We start from the raw sequence: 20,504 nt of genomic DNA, 5'->3' as shown, positions 1-20,504 counted from the left end.
ATTATTAATTCAATTATTAAACTTAAACAGGCATAGCTTTCTGTCTACACTTATGCTGGTCAGAAACATTGAATTTACGATCATTTAAATGAGTCAGTCATAAGGAAAGATGCAGCTCCCTATTGTGGCACATTACAAAATAAATCACAAGGACTGTATGTACGTGAATTAGAAAGGATTTATCTCCAGTCACGATTATCAGGACAGTAGAAATTAAACATAATTAAGTGTTGAGTGTTTCTTTTATCACGATGAGTGATAATATCCTCTATTGTCCCATCTCTGTTGTGAAATTCAAAATTCAAAATTCAAAATTCTGTCTAATGTGACAAATTTATCTTAAACATATAAATAAATGAATGAATAAGAAAGAAAAAAACCTCATTCCTGTGTGATTGTCTCACCCCAGATGCAAATGTCGCGTAATATTTTTGTGACTGTGAGTGCACGCGCACGTGCACGCGCAGCACATTACAGTATATCTTGTATTTGTTTCACGTGTGCCATGTTTTCATAAAGTGGACGGAAGCTCCTCTGTCAACCCACTCTGGAGATCAAGAGAGATTTAAATGTGTGTGTGTGTGTGTGTGTGGGGAGAAAAGCAAAAGTAATCTGTGAAAGATCAGAAGATAGAAAGACAGTATAAACATTACAGTCTGTATTTCCTGTTCCTCTCCATGCTGCACCTTCCTTTCTCTCTGCCCCTCACCCACCAACCCACAGCGGTGTGCGCCCAGTGAAGTGGCGCTATCATTTACCTGCTCACTAATTATAACAGTCAGCACAGCAAACTCTACTTCACTCACCACTGGCCTCACAAATTACATTTCATGTGTTTGTTATTTACTGCTCTTCTTTAATTAGAAAAATCATTTGGAGTAACACGGGCGGTGTGGTTAAATCTGTCCGAAACATATTATTCTGTATATATTAATAATCACCACTTCACAGCGAGAGACCCCTCCCACACACACACACACACACACACACACACATATACAAGCTGTCTGAGATTGCACTTCAGCAAAACTCAGGTATCTTCAACAACAAACGCGTTTAACGCTAAATGCTGTCTCAATGTGAAGCTGTTTGATTTCCCCCCTCACATGGTTTTTAATTATAATTTGTTAAAGCAGCTTTTTTCATTTGCAAAGAAAATGCTCTCTGAAATACACTAGAAGGAATAGAAATTCAGTCACAGTCCGTTTCACAGAGATATGTAAACAAAAACAAAAAAAAAATCAGCTCAGCAAAGGCTTTGTTTTAGCTCGTCTCTGTGGATGTGTGAGCTGCTGCCAGGTTGTGTTGCTGCCGTCTCCTCTGCAGGATGAAGGGTTTAAGGTTGAGGTTCTTTAACACTCAGCCAGGCCAGAGAGAAGCCCCGAAGGATGAGGAATGACGAATCAACAGGGAGGAAACACGAGCAAAGGACAAGATGTCAAAGAATGTAGAGGGACGGAGAGTGAAGGTGGTCATTGCAGATGCAGAAATGCACATCTGTAATGATTCCAAGCTGTGCAGGAACATGGTGTTTCAGCATCACATCAGCCGTCCATTATCTATACAGCGTATCCTTTGAGGATCGCAGGATGAGCTGGAGCCAATTCCAGCTGACATTGAGCGAGATCCAGGATAAAGGTCTCCAGCCTTTCATAGGGCCAACACACAGAGACATCACATTCACATCTACATCACACATAACCTCACCCCAGTCTTTGGACAAAGGGACGATTGGTAATCAGAGAAAAGTCACTTCATTTCCATCGTGACGTCGCCCTTAAGGAGCAAATTTGAAGCCTGCTACCATCTATTTTCCTCTAAATGGGAATGCGGTGAATTCCTCAGGAAAATGTTTTATTTACATTATAAGTCAGGTGAGAATTGGGCACATTTTCCCCACACCAACTTTTGTAAGCAGTGGAGTTGCCCCCTGGTGGCTATTCAATATAATCTCACTTCCTGATAGACTTCACTAGTGAAACTGGACTTTTTTTTACATATGGTCTGGAAGTAAAAAAATCCTTTGAGGAAGATTAAAGGGAAAAAGTTTTTTAATCAAATCCTCTGCATGGATGAATAGTACAAGGGTGAGTGAGAAAACCTGTATTCGTAATTAGGGTGAACTGACCTTTTTAGTGGAAAGACCAATGGTTTCTTTCCCAAACTCAATTATAATGCAAAAAGATCATGATAACCTTCTATTTCAGATCTGACGTTTGAAGAATACGCTCAGTGGATAACATAAAAAAGCTCTTCATGTCTCCTACAGTACCTGTCTGCTTGAGTCATATTAACTCCATGTCAAAGTAAGCAGTGCCACATAGTCACTCCATTTTAAAAGTAAATATGGAAAAGCATGTTTGCCAATGACGGCAATATTGGCTTCATTATTACCATTATGAGTTTGTGTGTACAGTGAGTTAATACAGGGTTTGAAGCACAGATTGGTTCAGACGGCGTCTTATCACAAGTATATCAGTGTGAATAATGTGTGGATGAGGGGTTGGGGGGGAGAGGGGGGGTCATATGATAAAGGAGGTGATGGTGGAAGGCAGTTGAGGAATGATCTCGCACAGAGATGCTCCATAAATCCCATTCACAATTGTTTCCCTACTTGGTGTGCAGTCTTGCTCCATAAAGGGGCAAATCCAAGGGTGTTCTAAATGTCAGGGGAGCAGCACGCTGATGAATTACCTTTTAAAGATATCACAGAGCGGCGCATTTCATGTGAAAGATGAGCCCAACGCGGCGCTCGGTGGCTCTGTCGGCCCGTGGACATATTTCCCCCCCAGGGGAAATTTGTCTTTTTATCAACTGTCTTGCGAAGTCACAGCATATCCTAACTGAATAAATCAAAAAGAATTAGTTTGCTGCGTTGTCTTATCTGCGATGTGATTCTTTGTTTTGTTTTTTCTCTGCAGAGATTAACCTGCTGATGTGTTGCCCTCTGCGTGTGTGCGTTTGCTGTGTTAGCGGCTCACATATGACGTGTGGTTTAGTTTAAGCTGGCAGCATAAGCACACACACACACACACACACACACACACTGTATCATCCATCCATCTTCTACCAATCACTCATCAGGAAATTGTTTACTGACATTATAAATCAAGTGTGAAGTCAAACTGAGTTCTTATTTCAACCGGAAGTATCACCCCCTGGTGGCCATTCAATACACTCACCTTTTTCATACCATATTACTTACTTTACTTACGCATAGGGCAGCAACCACGTCTCTCCACTTCACCCTGTCTTTGGCCAACTTCCAGAAGCCAAACTTTAGTTTGGTTTACGTGTGCAGGGCCCACTTTTTTGCACCAATAACTTCTCGAGAGCTTTCATCGGAGGTGGTCATAAAAGATTAATGCTCGTGTGCTTGATGTCTCCACACCCAGATATTGAGGTGCTGTTTCTGTAGAATATAACTTTTTTTTTTTTACAGAGAAAGGATGGTAGCCTTATGTGAAGTGGAGTTGGTTTGTTGGTCCTCTCCACTCAGCCTGTTGTCCTCCAGGTAATGGATTACTGACTCACACCACATGAGACCAGACAGGTTTAAGTTTCCCCGGCACATCAAGCCCAACCAACTCCCGTCACCATGTAGGTGGCAGTTGTCTAGCAATCTACCACTACTGGCAACACGAGACAGATTCCACATTTATATGGTTGTATTATTCTTTTTTTTTGTGATCACATTTTTTATTTTATTTTCAGACAGAAAAAAGGCAAAAATATATATATTTTAGTTATTAATATATGTATATATATATATATTTATATGTATATATATATATATTTATATTTTTATATATATATATATTTTTTTATATATATATATTAATAACTAAAATTAAAATAAATAATTACAAATAAAATTTAAAAAAATAAAAACACACACACATACACACAAGATGAACCCCCACCTCCCTCCCCCCAGAACCAAAAGCTACTGGCATATTAGGTTGCTAGATCCGCTCCTTATTCTTGAGTGAAAAATAAAGACTGACCATCAGTAATGTGAATAAAGACACACGCACCACCCCCGCCAACAGAGACATCATAAATGCGCAAACATTCAAAAAAACACATCAAACACAATGCGCGTGTTAAATTTGTGCTTGTGCAGCGATGCAGCTGATACTCTGCCCTGCATATCCAGCCGGAGTTTAGTTAATACCATGATTTTTGCCTGGATAGCTGAGACGGGGCTCTGGTTTTTAAACGGAGGTCGCAGGATGTCTCTTCGCCCTTGGCCTGTCTGGGACAGCTATCATTACATACCCAGTGCCTCTCGAGATAAGTGCAGCCAGGACTTCATAGCACACCGGCTGCCCCTGCAGCAGCCCACTGTGATAACTCCTGTTCAAAGGATAGTACTTTTTACACGTTAATCAGATGGATCTTTAGCACGGAGTGTTGCATGAGCCAGAGGAAATTGAAATGCATAGTTTTGTTCCCTGATAATCTCTAAACCAATATCAGTCAAATATAGCCACCGGTCCCACGGAGATGGATTGAGTGACTGTGGCAAGTTTGGAAAATCATGGTCAACGCGGCAGAGATTCGGAGAGGCTCACTATTTTCCCTCCAGTTCAGTCTACCGTCGCACCATCTGGACTCTGGAAATGTAAACACCATTTTATGAGACGTTATCGAAGCAAATAAGACTCTTTCACTTTCTAATTCTGGTCGGATGCAATTAAGTTTGTGGGAGAAAGTGTCCCGAGTACACAGTGAAATGAGTCATCAAATAAAAGACGACAACAAACAGCTGCCAAACCCAGAATAATAATACTCAGCTGTCCTTACTGCCCCACATATGAAACAGAGATTAACGCTGTGGCTTAGATTCTCTATTTGTTTGTCTTGTGACCCTGTGATGGACTGGCGACCTGTCCAGCGTGTTCTCCCGCCTTTCGCCCTCTGTCAGCTGGGATTGGCACAATCCGCGACCCTCATGTGGACGATAAAGCGGTAGAATTAAGCAGTTTAAAGCTGTGATGGTCTGTGTTTTTTTTTTTTATTCCTTCTTTTATTTGGTCCTCTCATTCTCAAATGGGCAAGAAATTGCACTTTTTCAGGCAGTGAAAGCAGCCACTCACTCGTGGTAAGATCTGTGCTGTTTGTCATCCTTTGTTCCCCTCCTTCTCGCTGGGTTTTTTTTATGTTCATCCCCATCTGTAGGGCTGCCTCCATTCTTACTTTGCCGTTATGTCTATGAATTTTTGGAGCTCTGCTTAATGACGGCGATAATTTGACCTTCATGTATTTCTATTCTCTAAACACCATGTAGGTGCTTCTGTGGAGAAATACACACGTTTGTGCTCGTGAGCATTCGTTTTACATGATGCTGGAAACGAATTCAACTTTGCTGTGTTTTGTGCAGAGAGTTGAGAAAAGAAAAAAAACTTCTTTTTAAGTTAATGACGGTGTGGTTTGGGTAATTAAGAGTATTTGAGCGTCAGAAAAAGCAGCAAAGCAGGAGGCTACTTCTCACCTCTAAAATGACCGCTCATCAAAGACTCTAAAGCAGTAATTGAAAAGTATGGGGAAATTGGATAATGATCACTTATTTGTGTGAAATTCAAATGAGGGGGGGTTGAGAAAAGCTGGACTAGTCAGTTCCAAGTGTTATCTGGCTTTGTTTGGCTGAGTAATTAAATCACCGGGGGCTTAAAGTTCTACCCAGCTCACTGCCTCGACTTGTTTCCACTTTAATCAGGTGGCCATTAAGCCTCTGATTGCACTCACCCTCTTCTGACTTCAGCTTAGCTTTTATACAGATTGAAAGCATTTTGGGTCCGTGCGTGTGAAATAGCGCATGAGTTACATTAAAGTAAAGTGCAAAGAAAACAAGATCTACTTTGATGCTCGTGGCGGAGGCGGTGGTTTTTCTCTGGTCACCAGCAGCGAGCGATTTCACCTCTTGTTGACTTGATGATAAATACTTCTCTCCATAACGCACCACGTATTGCTATGACTTTATTTTGAAAGCTATAACATGCAATGTTGTGTTAAGCAACAGTTATTTTTAGTTTTTACCCGTGAAATTGTACTTTCTTCCTCCACATGCTGCGAACGACACGCGACCTAGTCCAAGGTCATCTCAGATTCCTCATCTGCACTCTTCAGAGATCACGAGATTAGACTGATGCCCTGCTCAGACAGCTACCGCTGGCCGAGCCGCTGCCTGCATACATCCATTCTCATGTGCTTCCTGCCGCTGGCACAGACAAAGTCGTTTCAGCAAAGCAGAATCGACCTTTGGATACTAACTGTTTAAAAGAAATCTTGGCCCTTTTTTTTATTATTCAGTTGTAATTTTGGGGGGAATATTTCATAACACATAGAGCAGGGGGGTCAAACTCAAATGACCTGGGGGCCAATGAGCATCTAGTCTGGTCAAGCGGGGGCCCACATAGAGGAAAAAAAAGTGGAAAAAACAACTATTTAGTAGCCGGTGGGAAATTTAAGTTATTCATTATGATATTAGACAGAATTGCAAAGTAAAAGTGCTTGTTTTGATATAAAATGATTCACAATAAATACATATTTATGATGCACTAAAACGGAGAATTAAATTGAAAATTTAGCAAATAATGACAAGGATAACTGTGATTAAAACAGCTTAAATATATGTAATTTCATGTTGAGTGTAATACATTTAATAAATTAATTAACAACCCAATGTCTTATTACTATTATAAAAATATTGCCGGCAAATACATTTAGTCTTATATCCTGTCTCTATTCCATCACCTCGCACAGTGGTGGGCGGGCTGCATGCAATTGATTGGAGGGCCACATTTGGCCCCCGGGCCACCAGTTTGACACATGTGACATAGAGGGTTGCCATTCTGGCTTGTTATAAAAAGCCTGTATTTTAAGCACTGCTTTTTTTTTTTATTGTTACTTGTAGGGACTGTGTCAGTTATATAATCTATATATAATCAGTAGCTCCATTGCCATTATTCTCTCGTTTTTCTCTTTATATAAACAGAAACATATTCTGCTCAAGTGTTTACCAGAAACTGTTTACTTTTAGCTCAGCAACTACGCCTCATACTCGACTGTATTCACTCTTCACTCTTGTGTTTCTCTGCTCTTCCTGCAGCTCCAGTCATCTTAAACGAGTTAAACTGGACCCAGGCGCTGGAGAGAGTCTTCATTGAAAATCGTCGGGAGGACAGCTCTCTGCGTTGGCAGGTGTTTGGCAGTGCCACTGGAGTGACACGATATTATCCAGGTAGGCCACAGGTCACTGAGTCAACAGTCTGCCTTTTAAGTCACCGTAAGATAAAGTCTAAATTGACCCTAGGGCTCCTCGGCTGCGGAACATTGGCAATCTCTTATCAGATGGCTGTACTGGTAGCTCGATATGGACGGAATGAAATTATGATTACTTTGATCTTATCTGATCGGAAATATCCTACAGCTCACTGTATGATCCATAACTTATTTCCTTCTGCTCTCCAGCCACTCCATGGAGGGCGCCCAACAAGATCGACCTGTACGATGTCCGCAGGAGACCGTGGTGAGATTTCTTAAGCTGAAAAACCTTTTGAACTTGTGGAGTTTTGGTTTCTAATAAAAAGGTCACGTGTGGACCTGCTGAAGTGCTTAATGTTGGTCCAGATGAGTTGGACACACGGTGACCACGAGAATGCAGCCGAGTGTCGAGAGCAGAGGAGTTTGTGTAGTTCTGAGCCGGCAGCCTCAAAAAAGCAGCAGCAGCAGAGGAAAATTGCCCGGAATTTAACTTGTCATTGCAACACCTGTGCTGTCAGCGGCTGCAGCAGCACTATCACGCCGTCTTAAAATTGTGACAAAGTATTGTGACCGTAATACGCGCACACACACACTTGTGGCAAGCACATTTTTTGTTCGTAAACACATATCCACGCACATCACACACGCTTTTTCTATCTTATTTGTATATTAAGAATAACACAAGGTCATTTCAACTTCATGATTCTTTGCTTGGTGTTCAAAGAAGTGATTTTTGAAATAGTATGGTAAGGTAATTTACTGTATTTATTGATTATATTAGGTTTAAGAATGGAAAACTGCCTGCAGCACATTAAGATAGTTTAATGTCAGTATAGTCGCATGCAAACAGAAAGACTTAAATTCTTAAATCCAGTCTTCCTTTTAGATTCCTATAGGGGGTTTTGTCTCTGTCTCCTGCAGACAGATTGTGCTCCCCACAGCCTACGGCTTAATGAAAAGTACTGTTTAATGGAATGAGGTCAAAACATTCCTTACCCATGTTTATCTCATTGAGTGATAATGTAAAATGCGCCGCCTTTTCACTACAAGGACAAAAACAAGATAGAGGCTAATGTTTCTTGTTTTAAGTGGCCACCCTTGTGCCTGATCTCTGTGAAGAGAGTCTGGGCTTTGGAGAGCGTGATCAATACGACAGAACTAGGCTGCATCAGGCCAAACAGTCCCTTCTTCCAGCCCCGGCCCCGGCTTTTTGTCCACCCTTACACGTTCAATCTACTTGCCACTGTCACATCAGCTTTGTGGCAGCCCTGCCTGTTGCCTGGTTACAGGTTGGAGTGAACTGGACATAATCATGACAGCAATGTTGATTAAACCTGACCCCATTTTCCATTTCTGTCTCAGTGCAGCTCAGCCTGAGTGGCTGTTTGAGGTCAGGCCAGGCTGTCAGGTGGAGTCAACAGACTCAGACCGAGCAAACAATAGACAAGCATGAGAAGCTTTTGCGCTTAGGCGAAGTATGTATGACAGTTTAGATGTTTAATATACAATCTTAAATTTATTATGAATAAATAAAAACAATCCATTTGTTATATATTAACTAAAATGTATCCTTGTACCACATTTGCCTCCCTTTATTAAATCTGTCTTAGTTTTTAATTTAATCTTCTTTAATCTTGATATTATTATTTATTCTGTGTTTGTTATGCAGCAAAACTTAAATTAAAATGTTCACAATTTCACATACTGTCACATTACGCCTAAGATAAAAGAGAGGAGCTAATTTTACTGTATATTATTGTATATAACTGAGGTGTTTAATCTATTGATCAATAATAACAGGTTCTTATTGCGATGATAGTTTTGTTTTCATTCGGACCGTGCACTGACTTTAAGCCTGTGCACAGTTCGCCCCAACACCTCGGTGTATCTGTAATCATCAAACTAACGAGGTGTTCCCTGGCAGTTTAATTAAGTTAACACCCATAGAAAGTCTCCCTTGTGCTCCACTGTCACAGTAGGCGACACAATAAACATGAAAAATGCTGGAAAACATGAGGCACTGTGTAGCGGGGACGACTTAAGACAAGACTCCTGTCTCTGATGTGTCAGCGCAGAGCCTAAGTTCACAAAGCTTAATTCTCTTACACGTGTTTTTCGACTGTGGGACCGTTTCCGGAGACAGGAAGGAACAAGGGGGGGGGAAAGAACGATGAGTGGGTCGCTGAGTGGCGGCGGCAGCGTCTTGAGACAAGGTTAGACAGAGGAAGAGGTGCCTTCCTGCGCTCTTTGTAACCCACCCCTCCTGGTCCTCCATGTTTGTCACTGTCATTCCTGTCGAGCTTTTTTCCTCATGTCAGAGCCTTCGACATTTCCTGTGGCCTGTTGCTTAGCAACGTGTGCCCAGCCGCGCTGAGTGGCATGACTGTGGCAGGGAGTGTCATGATATGTCAGGTCAGACTTGTGTGATTATAGACTAACGCGCTGTCTCCCCCTATTCCCCGGGAGAGGTTGGCCGATCATGCACGGTACAGTGGTAAGGTAAGCCTGTCATGTGTGCTTATGTGACTTCACTTAATGTCAGCATCCACAAACACAAACAACTGTGAGCAGTAACACGAGCCACATTGAATTGAATGACCAAAAAAAAAAAAAAACACCTACTGTAACTCATGCTCCCACTCACTTTTTCTGCACACAAACAGAAACTATGACAAGACTGCAGCTATTTTGTTTATTTTTATGATCATTAAATAGAATTGTGGAATCCTCTTCTTCCCACTGTACAAAATAAAACTGAATTATCCTGCATGTCACAATTCATCAGGATTTTATAGCATCAATTAACTCATTTGAAGCAAACTGAGACAAAATGAACACTTGAACAAACACAGTAAGCAAGAGTTGCCTAATTTTGTACAAAAGTCTAAACATATACAGTACAGACAAACCCTTTAATCTTCTTTTATCACCTACCCCGAGCTAAATCAGATTACATGGTACAGATCATTCAAATAGTTCCTCTACCTTCACAAACCAGTACACAAACTGCAATACACAGATGCAATCACAGCAAAGGGATCTGTTAGTGTTTATTGTTCAGTCAGACATGAGATTTACTCTTCAGATGTGTGATAAACCGCTATAGTTCACTTAGTCGGGCAAAAATGTAGCCGTGGCCGACTTAGGTCCACCACGAACACATAAAGATCAGGGCACTCTCATCTGTCTGCCCCCCCCGCCCCCCGACACCCCAACGAAAATTAATGGTCCAGTCAACACACTTAATTGTCTCCAATTGCTCTGACATTAATTATTAACATTTGTCCATTATATTGTCTGTCCGTGTTATCAAGGGAAGTGAAGCAGAGGGTGAAGTGAGGCAGAGGGAGAAGGGAGAAGAAGAGTGAAAAGGGTGAAGAGGAAAAATAATCACAGACAGGCGTGGAGTCCCGTTAGCCAAGCGTTGCAAAGATCCCATTACCTCCCAGGGTCACAACAGCATGTGGGCTATATCATATATTGATTTCTTCAAAAAGTCAATCTAACCTCTTTGTAAATATTATGACGACTGGTCGCTCCTCAAAGCCGACTCTCCCCCAAAAATGCCTTTCCCAATATCTAGAGGGCCGAGCTTCACCACCTCCATCTTTCATTGTCTCCGCCCGTATACCTGACAGAGAAGCTGACTTTGACAAACACTGGTTTTCAGTGAGACTGAAGCAGATGTAAGGCTTCAGGGGGGGATTGCATGAAGCGGGATTAAGGGGAAATTCTCACTTATTTTGATAAATCTGGCTCATGTAAGTGTGAGTTCCGTTGAGTTACCATAGTAACTTGTCTGCTCCGGACCAGGCTAACTGTGTTTAACTTTGTCTCAAAGAATGTCCGACGGGTACAAAAAGACTTCATTAGATGAATTCCACACTCATTACTCACTACTAAAATAACGCAACCTATTAAAACTACATCTCAGCATTTTCATTGTCTCCAAAATAGATTAATGAAAACCTTACTATTGCAAAAGTACAGCATTAAATGTGACAAGTGGCAACAGAAATTGCAGTAACCCAGTATTTATACATTTTAAAAACTATTGTGATTATCAGAATGACATTTCTTTATGAGCTACATACCACTGTGGAAGAATTACACTTCATTTGCAGTTGCAGTTGCTGCCACATGTGTCGCTGCCCAGTAATAGTGAAGGATACAGAATATTGTTATAAAGTGAAAAACACTTAGAAAACACTTGATTGTGTGCGCTCTTGCTTTCCCTTTTGCATTCCTCGGTTTATCAACTTTCAGTTCATCCATTCATTTGAGCTGCTTAAATAATCCCGGGCGTGTGCACCAAGTCAGACTAAGCAAGTATGTCTTGAATCAGACTTGGTTAGTCAAAGCTGAGCTGCATTAGTGAAACAACTTGAGGGTTTTAGTCTTTCTTTGACAAATCTGAAGGACGACCTCCCAGCAGACAAAACTTCAATATTTCCTTTTAAGCCATGTTGTAGGAGAAGCGCAGGAAGCTTTTTATTCCATTTTAAGGGCAGCAGTGACAGACAAGAACTCATCTGCTGATAATACATTCATTCATTCAATGTCCACCGCCTTATCATCCACATGAGGGTCATGGGGAGCTGGAGCCCATCCCAGCTGACGTAAGGTGAAAGGCGGGACAGGTCGCCAGTCCATCGTAGGGCAAGCTATGAATACATACAGTATATGTAAATATGTATTCCAATAAACATGACATAATTCAACATTCTGTACTTTTTTTTTTTAGTACTAAAAGTGGTGAAAATGTGAAGAGGTGTTCGTCTTAGGCATAACCAAAAATGTGGGATTGGCACAGACACTTCCAAGAATCAACAGAGTCGCGGAATAAATAAACGATAGACAACATCTCTTTCTCTTGCGGGGTCTCGAGGCTCCATCCTTCTATATGTTTATCTTAATTCAATCTTTATACTCCTACCACATCCACAGGAGCACCAAAAAAAAGCAGCAGTCCATTAAATAATAAGCCCATCAGCTCATCACAAGTGCACACACCTGCGAGCATGCACACAAACACACTTCTCATGCTCGCAAATCGACACACACAGTTTTTTATAACATACACTTCTCCCATCACTCGACTTACATTTACTATAAATAATGCAAAGTGGGTAATGGGAGGCTGTAAAAGCACAGGACTTTCCCTCAGGAGATCAGTCTAATGTTTGTGTTCCATTTTTTTTATTATTGAACTTCTCCTATTATTCTGTTCACACTGCGAAGATAAACATTTACATTTACTGTGAATTGACAGCTGAATACTGAATACAGATCATCCTATATGTACATTCACTGGCCACTTTACAGAGGAAACCTCATAAAGTGGCAGTCGTGACTGTCACACAGTGTGGTCTTCTGCAGCTGTAGCTCATCCACCTTAAGTTCAGATGTGGAATCAGAGTCTTGTGCATATTGGTTGTAACGAGTAATTGTTTGAGTTACTGTTGCTTTTCTAATTTAGAACAAGTTTAGCTTTAGCTTTAGCTTTACCATGTTCTGCAAACACTAGAGGTGGTTGTGCCGGAAAACCAGCAGTTACTGAAACACTTAGACATGCCAGCAACACGTGAGCGGTAGGGGTGGGAATCGAGTACCTCGCAATACGATACAATATCGTATACGAAACGATATCTTATATGATACGATACGATATCGTATACGAAACGAAACAATACGATATGATACGATACGATATCATATACAAAACGATATCTTATACGATACGATATGATATCGTATACGAAATGATATGATACGATACAATATTGTATACGAAATGATATCTTATATGATACGATACAATATCGTATACGAAACGAAACAATACGATATGATATCGTATACGAAATGATATGATACGATATGATATGATACAATATTGTATACGAAACGGTATCTTATATGATAGGATACGATATCGTATACGAAACGAAACAATACGATATGATACGATACGATATCATATACGAAACGATATCTTATACGATACGATATGATATCGTATACGAAATGATATGATACGATACAATATTGTATACGAAACGATATCTTATATGATACGATACAATATTGTATACGAAACGATATCTTATACGATACAATATGATATCGTATACGAAATGATATGATACGACACGATACATGGTCCACGATACCGATGATATCACAATACAATGATTCTGTGATAATAGATACATTGCAAGACAATCGTATAGCGATATATCCTCTAACTGAAGAAAACAAGACGTCTGCTAAAAGTGCAGGATTTCTCTGTTTATTCACAACATAGGGAACAAAGTGCATAAAGTCTATGCATTGAACATGGATGGGCATCTGGTAACGTAGATTGCCTATCGATTATCATATTGCACAAGGAAGGATGACGATATGTCAGTGATAATTTGACCTCTAATTGGCTGATTAGATACTGCAACACTCACAATAGTAGTTCACTATTGTGAAAATATACGCTACTGTACTCAGTGGTTTTTGTGTGTCCAGTTGTCGGAGCACGAGAAAATGAACCCCGAGCCGCTACATGCATCATACCACGTGTATCTATTGCCCGTTTCTGAAATGTATGTTGTAGATAATTCCTTCAATTTAAATGTACTCCACAACACTTTGCGGAATGGGTCAGGGGCATAAACACAATCCTCCTGAGAGAGTTAGCCCCCCCTCCCCCCCCTCGGCACAGTTAATGTATTGATTTTACAACGCTGTGTCGTGATAAAACTATTTCATGAATTCCAATGAGACTCTTTTACCAGACTGCTGGAAAAAAAGGAGTGAAATACAATCACCACAACCAAGAATATGTCATTGTGTTCATTGCTTGTATAATGCATTTCTGTTAGATTTATGGGTGTGGGGTGGGTGTGAATGCTGCGGCATTAATCTCCTCATATTTGGAGCGATACCTCGTTCCACCTCAGTGTAAAGAGCACAGGTCTAATACCTACGCCAATCAAACGTCATCTCAATTGCACAGATTGTTCACATGCACATTTGCAGTGGCACGAACACACTTGTTTGTGACATACATGATGTATCGTATTGCCTTCTTGTATATTCATGAGCGTAAAAAAAATCACCACTGCTGCTGCGACCGCACATGTACAATTTACTACGCACTGCATATACTGTAACTGCCACTTCAGCAATGTACATAGTATGTCCAATAATGTCCTGGACAAACTGGCATTAATCTACGATTACACAGTCAGATAATTGTCAAGGGAAGAAGGTGATGTCAACAGATCCCTTTACAGCGATATAATGATAAGGAAAATCAGTCAATTATGTTTGGAAGCTTAATGACTCCACTCAATATTTAAACAAAAACAAAAAAGAAAATCAGTCCGCTAATTGACTGTATCTGCAGAGTAAATTGTGTCACAGTTTCTTGTAGGGGTCGTCATAATGTTCATCATAATTATTATGGTTATTTGTACAAGCCTGAAATCCCTTCGTGCAGGTTACATTTTAATATATGTTTTACCACGCGAGGAATCTGGGCCAGAATAAATCAAATGTTGCGCTGACTTTCACTTTTGAGGATAAAGTGATTCGATTTTGCCACTCGTCAAGGATGAAGGTGACATTTTCATCACCTACCACACAGCATGTTAACTTGGAACACACATGTTGAGTCAGTCATAAGATCATGTTTGTGTTTTTTTATCGGGCTGTGGTGGAGATTTTAATCTGGTCTCTGTAATTTCAAAATCCAGGCTAACGAGATTAGTCTGGACTGCGATGAAAAAATAATGGGTCAGAAAGACCATTGCAGTGACCAGTGTGAACTGAAACCCCCCCCTACATGTTCGGCACTGTAAATCTGATTGGTTTAAGAACTAATTTCATCCAGTGTCTATTTACTCCATTTACTGTAGGTTGACTCCCCTTTATGTTTATATTATTTATATGAGCTGCAACTAATGATTATTTTCATAATCGATTAAGCTGTCGATTATTTTCTGGATTAATCGATGAATCGTTTGAAAACCATAAAAAATGTTAATCGGTGTTTAGTCAAACATGGAAATGATGATGTTCTCAAATGTCTTGTTTTGTCCACAAACCAAAGTGATTGACTTTTAATGATTAATTTGTTATCCAGAGCAAAGAAATGAAGAAAATATTCATATTTAGGAAGCTTAAACAATCAGAAATCTTGTTTTAATCTTAAAAAAATCTTCAAACCGATTAATTGATGATTCAAAATAGTTAATTGAGTAATCGATTAATAATCGATTCATTGATTAATCGTTTCAGCTCTAATTTATATTATACATATATATATAGTTATATGTTATTCTATTGTCTTTGGCTATGGTGCTTTTATTCTTCTGCTTAGATGATGTTTTCCTTTTTTTTATGTTTGTGGCTCGAAAGTCTGTCGTCGTTTGCTAATGGATCTAGCCTTGTTGAGCTACTGTGTATATATATATATATATATATATATATATATATATATATATAGATATAGATAGGTGTGTGTGTGTATGTATCTGGTTTGCACTAGTGGTCAAATGATGGCCATAGGTTTCAGTGAGTGGACAGAGAGGTGACTTACTGATGTGTTGGGTCTCCTGGCTGAAGTCTGTGTCACTGTGGCACAGAGTGGGCAGCGGGGCTCAGTTCAGCACCAGCCAGGCCCATCTGCTTGTCACCTGGCCTTGGCGCGCAGGAGACTGGGTAATGACAGGGAAAGAATGGCATCAGTGGGCAGGAGCTGAGAGGTAATTACCGCCTGGAATCCATGCAGAAACAACACATCTGGAACCGCGAGTCAAAATGTAGAGAATTATACACCTCGATTTGTGATTTTTTTTTTTTATCTGTCACGGCGATGGAACTGCATATCAGCCTGGAGGCAAGAAATCCTTGACTCCCATCCCGCTCTCTCTGATCCCGGTGCTCTTCCCCCCCGGAGGCACAGAGAAAATTCAGTTGTGCTTCAGGCAGTAGAGATGGGAGAGACAGACAGCAGTGCTGATACAACAAGAGAATCTGCAGGCAGATCAGTCATCGTAGCACTGTAGCTTCAGCGCTTAGTGGCGCTTTTCTGGCTCGTGTGTTACTCTCCACTCCCATCACTGCTCACACATTTCTTCTTAAACCTCCATTACTGCTGATCAATGCTGCCTTTCTTTCAAAGTCACAGAGAAGCGATCTGCCTGAATACGATATTTTAGGGCCAGAGTTGACACAGTCTGCCATTGTGAGGTTTTACAGTTTGCAATGACCCATAATGACTGACTGACAGAAGTCCACATTGCCACATAATTAACCCTTTTAGCCCCTTCAAAATAATTGAAGTCCCGTTAATGGATCATTCCCCTTCGATGAAAAATGGAGTGGCCAAAGAAGTTAATGAAATCCCACAGTTGGTCTCCAGGCATCGGCCTTCACTAGATCCTCAATCTCCACACAGGGTCTCCCCTCCGTGAGCCTCAGGGGATGGAGACGTGAGCCACATTCTCACTGAGTTTCCGTCGTGCACTGACGATCACTTTCACAAACCCTATCTACACGAAAGAAAGAAGTCACCACTGTGTGGAGTTGCTCACATCTGCCCTTCTCTCCTTTTCACCCCCTCCAACTAAGATTCCAGTAATTAAATTTATAAAAGTCAAGCATGCCAGTATGCCTCATGGTTCCAGACCTGATTACATGCGCCACACAGTTGTGGAGAGCTGCAGAAGTTCTACCTTTGATGTGGCATTCTTTATTATTGAAAATAATTGGATTCTCCCTCCCCCTCTCTCCCTCACACATCCACACATTTTTGCCCACATTCACTCTAGCCATGCTCAGTTAATCGACCTCTTGCGAGGTTGTGCTTGTTCCGAGTCCTTGCTCCGTATGCAGGGGGGGGGCGCGGGGGTTCTGGGCAGCTTTTCAGTAGAGTGGGGACCAGTTTGTGCCTGGAAAAACGGATTTGAGCAGCCCAGGCGGTGTGCTGAGGGACGTCACTTCAACATAGGTCAGGGGTTGTTCTGCAGGTTGCTGTGGCTCCTGCCAGTGAGTGGGAGTACTGAGATTTGTGGGCGCAGTGATGAAGCCTACAGGGGCATCATTGCTCTACCTCCATATTAGCTTGGCTGAGCATAAGAAAGAAAAAAAAAAACGCCTGGCCCACTGGCAGCTGGCTTCTCTCCGCACTCAGCAGAACGGTTGATAATCAGCAGAAAGAGACCCCTGATGATTACTCTGCCACTGCCGAAGATGGCTGCTAACTGCCTGCTCTCTCTTTAGAATGTCAATCGAGTTCTCACATTTGAACCTACACACACACATACACACACCTCAGTGCCTATAATGTCCATCAACTTCAGTTTTCTTTGTATCAGGGGTAAATGTGAATTTAATTGCCACTGGAACAGAGCGAGAGAACTTCTGCATCTCCTCTGTACATCATCCTTTATCAGCCGTGGACAGACGTTACGTGGTCATTTCGTCTCCAACACAAATTGTTTGGCCTTGCTAGTCTAGTGCCGAAATCTGCCTTGTGGGCCTATGAGGTTGCCGTCGCCGACGCACACCCGGAACAGCCTTGTTTGAGGAGCTTCTTTCTGGCAACGGCACAGCGGTCTTAAGCAGCTTGCGTCTCCTCCCGACACAGGGACAGCCAGAGTGAGTTATGTGTTTGGCGGCCAAATGATGAGTCGTGAAAAGGAACGGCACGTCGCACTTTATCGACAGGTCAACAGGCTGCACCCTGAGAAATGAACATGCATTTCAAGTGACCGAATTATACATTATACAAGTGCAACTATATATTGGATGGTTTATGTCCAATTACTAATCAACATCGTCGCCATGAATACTGTTTTTCAGAAACCTAATCACGGAATGTAATGTACTCAACTAAAACTTTCATAGAGACAGCTTGACTTTTCATTTGTGGATTTAATTAGACACCGACAGAGATGAGTTTTCAACAGGTCTGTGATCTTTAACTGATATTAGATATTATGTCAAAATTCAAAACAGAAACAACAAAGCAGCAAATTCAAGCAGCTTCCGATATACTCAGCACAATGTAATGTCTGAATATCAAAAGCATTTTTGAATACATAGGTAACAGGTAATTACTAGTTAATAATGTATTGAAATAAAAACATGCACATGTACATGTTACTGTGTAGTTTTAGTCAAAGTCCACATCTCGATCCAAACTGAGCATCCTTGGAGGACGCTTGCGTTCTCTGAGTGCTTTCCCAAAAATAGAATGTTGTTTTTGCTGCGTGCAGGGTTTGTTAAAAAGGCTGTCGGTTGTGGCTGTGCAATCCGGTGTGGGTCACTGTTATGAATGCATTATTATATACTTAGGCGATAAACTAGCAATTACTTTGGCAAATGCTGTAATTATTTAGAGAGGTCATTGTTATTCAGAATAGAGAATTAGTCAGCCGACAGTAACTGTTGCCAACACTTATGTGTATAACACAACTTATTCCCTCTTCTAAGCACATAAGCCTTTTCGGTAGTCTGTATGGCTTAGTGGGCTCAGTAGTGGCCCCCTTCATATTATCATGGCTCAGCTCACTGTGACTTTGGCTTCTTTCTTTAGTGCAATTCACAAAGATAATGGGGACAAATTAAAGCTCATTCTTTGTGTCTTTTGTGCAGGTATATCCAAGGTGCATCGTCTCCAAAGGACATGGTGATCATTGTGGATGTGTGAGTATCGCTCTCAGTGTCTCCCTCAAAGGGCACCAGTGCCACCTGTTGGTCTGAGGAAAGCCTAAAATAAGGGGGAAGACATATGCTTCTCATCCTTTTTGCCATGGCACGACTGCATGAAAGGGACATTAATGGTGGAAAATGCTGCCTGTCAAGAGCTGTTGCTGCTTGTTTTCCGCAGGAGCGGAAGCGTCAGTGGACTCACTCTGAAGCTCATGAAAACCTCTGTTGTGAAGATGCTGGACACTCTGTCAGATGACGACTATGTGAATGTGGCCAGGGTAAGTGGAGGTTTGCGGTTTGTGATGAAAAAACACTCCTGAAAACCACAATGACACAAATATTAGTTGTGTCATAATATAAGTGCTCGTACTGTTCCCAGCTGATTGCTTGCGGTAGAAATGTTCCTTTCCCTCATTACATTGTATTTGCTTTTCCTCCATCACCGATGTCCGTGGAAGGATTTTTCTCTCGGCTGATTACTAAGCTTTCTATTCGTACTGATGTTTCGGAGAATATTAACATTATCCTATATTGCAGGACAGATACCATGCAGACAAACACACACACACACACACACACACACACACATCCCCATGCTTGTTGTGGTGGCTCTGTTCGAAGACTTCCTTCAGTAATCCTTCATAATCCATTGCTCTTAGCCACTGTATGGCTTTAAATCCCAGCTCTAAGAGCAATAAATGAGCACGGTAATCTGGGCAGGAGCGCATCTGATTTTCACCCCATGTTAAGAATGTGACGGCTTACAAAAGCTTGGTGTGAAATATTTGCAAACACAAAAGTGGTAAATATGTACAGTATATTAAAAAAACAAGCAAAAAAAAAACATTAACTGAAAATAATCATCAGACATTATCACTTACGTGTGTATGTTCCAGTACACTTCTTAATGACAAACTGTCACTACTGTAATGGCACTATAATTAGTTGGAATGATACCCAATTCATTTCCAATTACTATTTATTATAGATAGAAGATGTAACCCAGTTTATCTATTCATACTATGCAGTTTCAAAGCCACAGTGTATCACAGCCTCTTTATGCTCAGAATCACACTTATTGGCTGCAGTTTGTTGCAACTGTTGATCACTCCCATGATGCACATAATATTTACATAAAAGGCAACGTACACACAGTATAATAGAGTATATAAAAGGGCAAACAAACAACAACTGTGTGCATCAAGGGGGAAGAAAATTGTGATGAATACGAATTTGTACAGCAAAGTGCTCTTTGTAGAAATAAGAGTAGCTTTTGTGTGGAATATGAATGGAATATTCAACAGGATCATCCATTACCTTTCCTCCACATGAAAGTTTAAAAGAATTGAGCCATTCAACAGATAATATAAAAAAATCTAACATGGTACCCGACTGTAAATTAAGTTTCAAGTCAGCTTTTCTAAACATTGATTATTTAAAAAAAAGAAAAACCCAGGAGCGTGTGGTTTCTTCGTGGTAGTTGTCCAGCCCTTTAGAAATTACATTTCTTCATTAGACAG

At 40.9% G+C, this 20,504-nt stretch overlaps 1 protein-coding gene across 3 annotated transcripts in view; it reads left to right on the top strand.

Annotated features, from left to right (window-relative positions):
• Window positions 1–20,504, top strand: part of cacna2d2a (calcium channel, voltage-dependent, alpha 2/delta subunit 2a) — a 139,452-nt gene that overhangs the window by 92,176 nt on the left and 26,772 nt on the right. For all 3 annotated transcript variants that reach the window (XM_058630778.1, XM_058630777.1, XM_058630779.1), the window contains 4 exons: window positions 7,115–7,246; window positions 7,477–7,534; window positions 18,928–18,978; window positions 19,163–19,262. In XM_058630778.1, the coding sequence (XP_058486761.1) occupies window positions 7,115–7,246; window positions 7,477–7,534; window positions 18,928–18,978; window positions 19,163–19,262 (341 nt within the window). The remainder of the gene's footprint in view (window positions 1–7,114; window positions 7,247–7,476; window positions 7,535–18,927; window positions 18,979–19,162; window positions 19,263–20,504) is intronic.

The sequence above is a fragment of the Solea solea genome, chromosome 6, assembly GCF_958295425.1.
Source record: "Solea solea chromosome 6, fSolSol10.1, whole genome shotgun sequence".
Classification (NCBI taxonomy): domain Eukaryota; kingdom Metazoa; phylum Chordata; class Actinopteri; order Pleuronectiformes; family Soleidae; genus Solea; species Solea solea.
The sequence above is the reverse complement of the archived record's forward strand: the minus strand, read 5'-3'. Positions and strand labels throughout refer to the sequence as shown.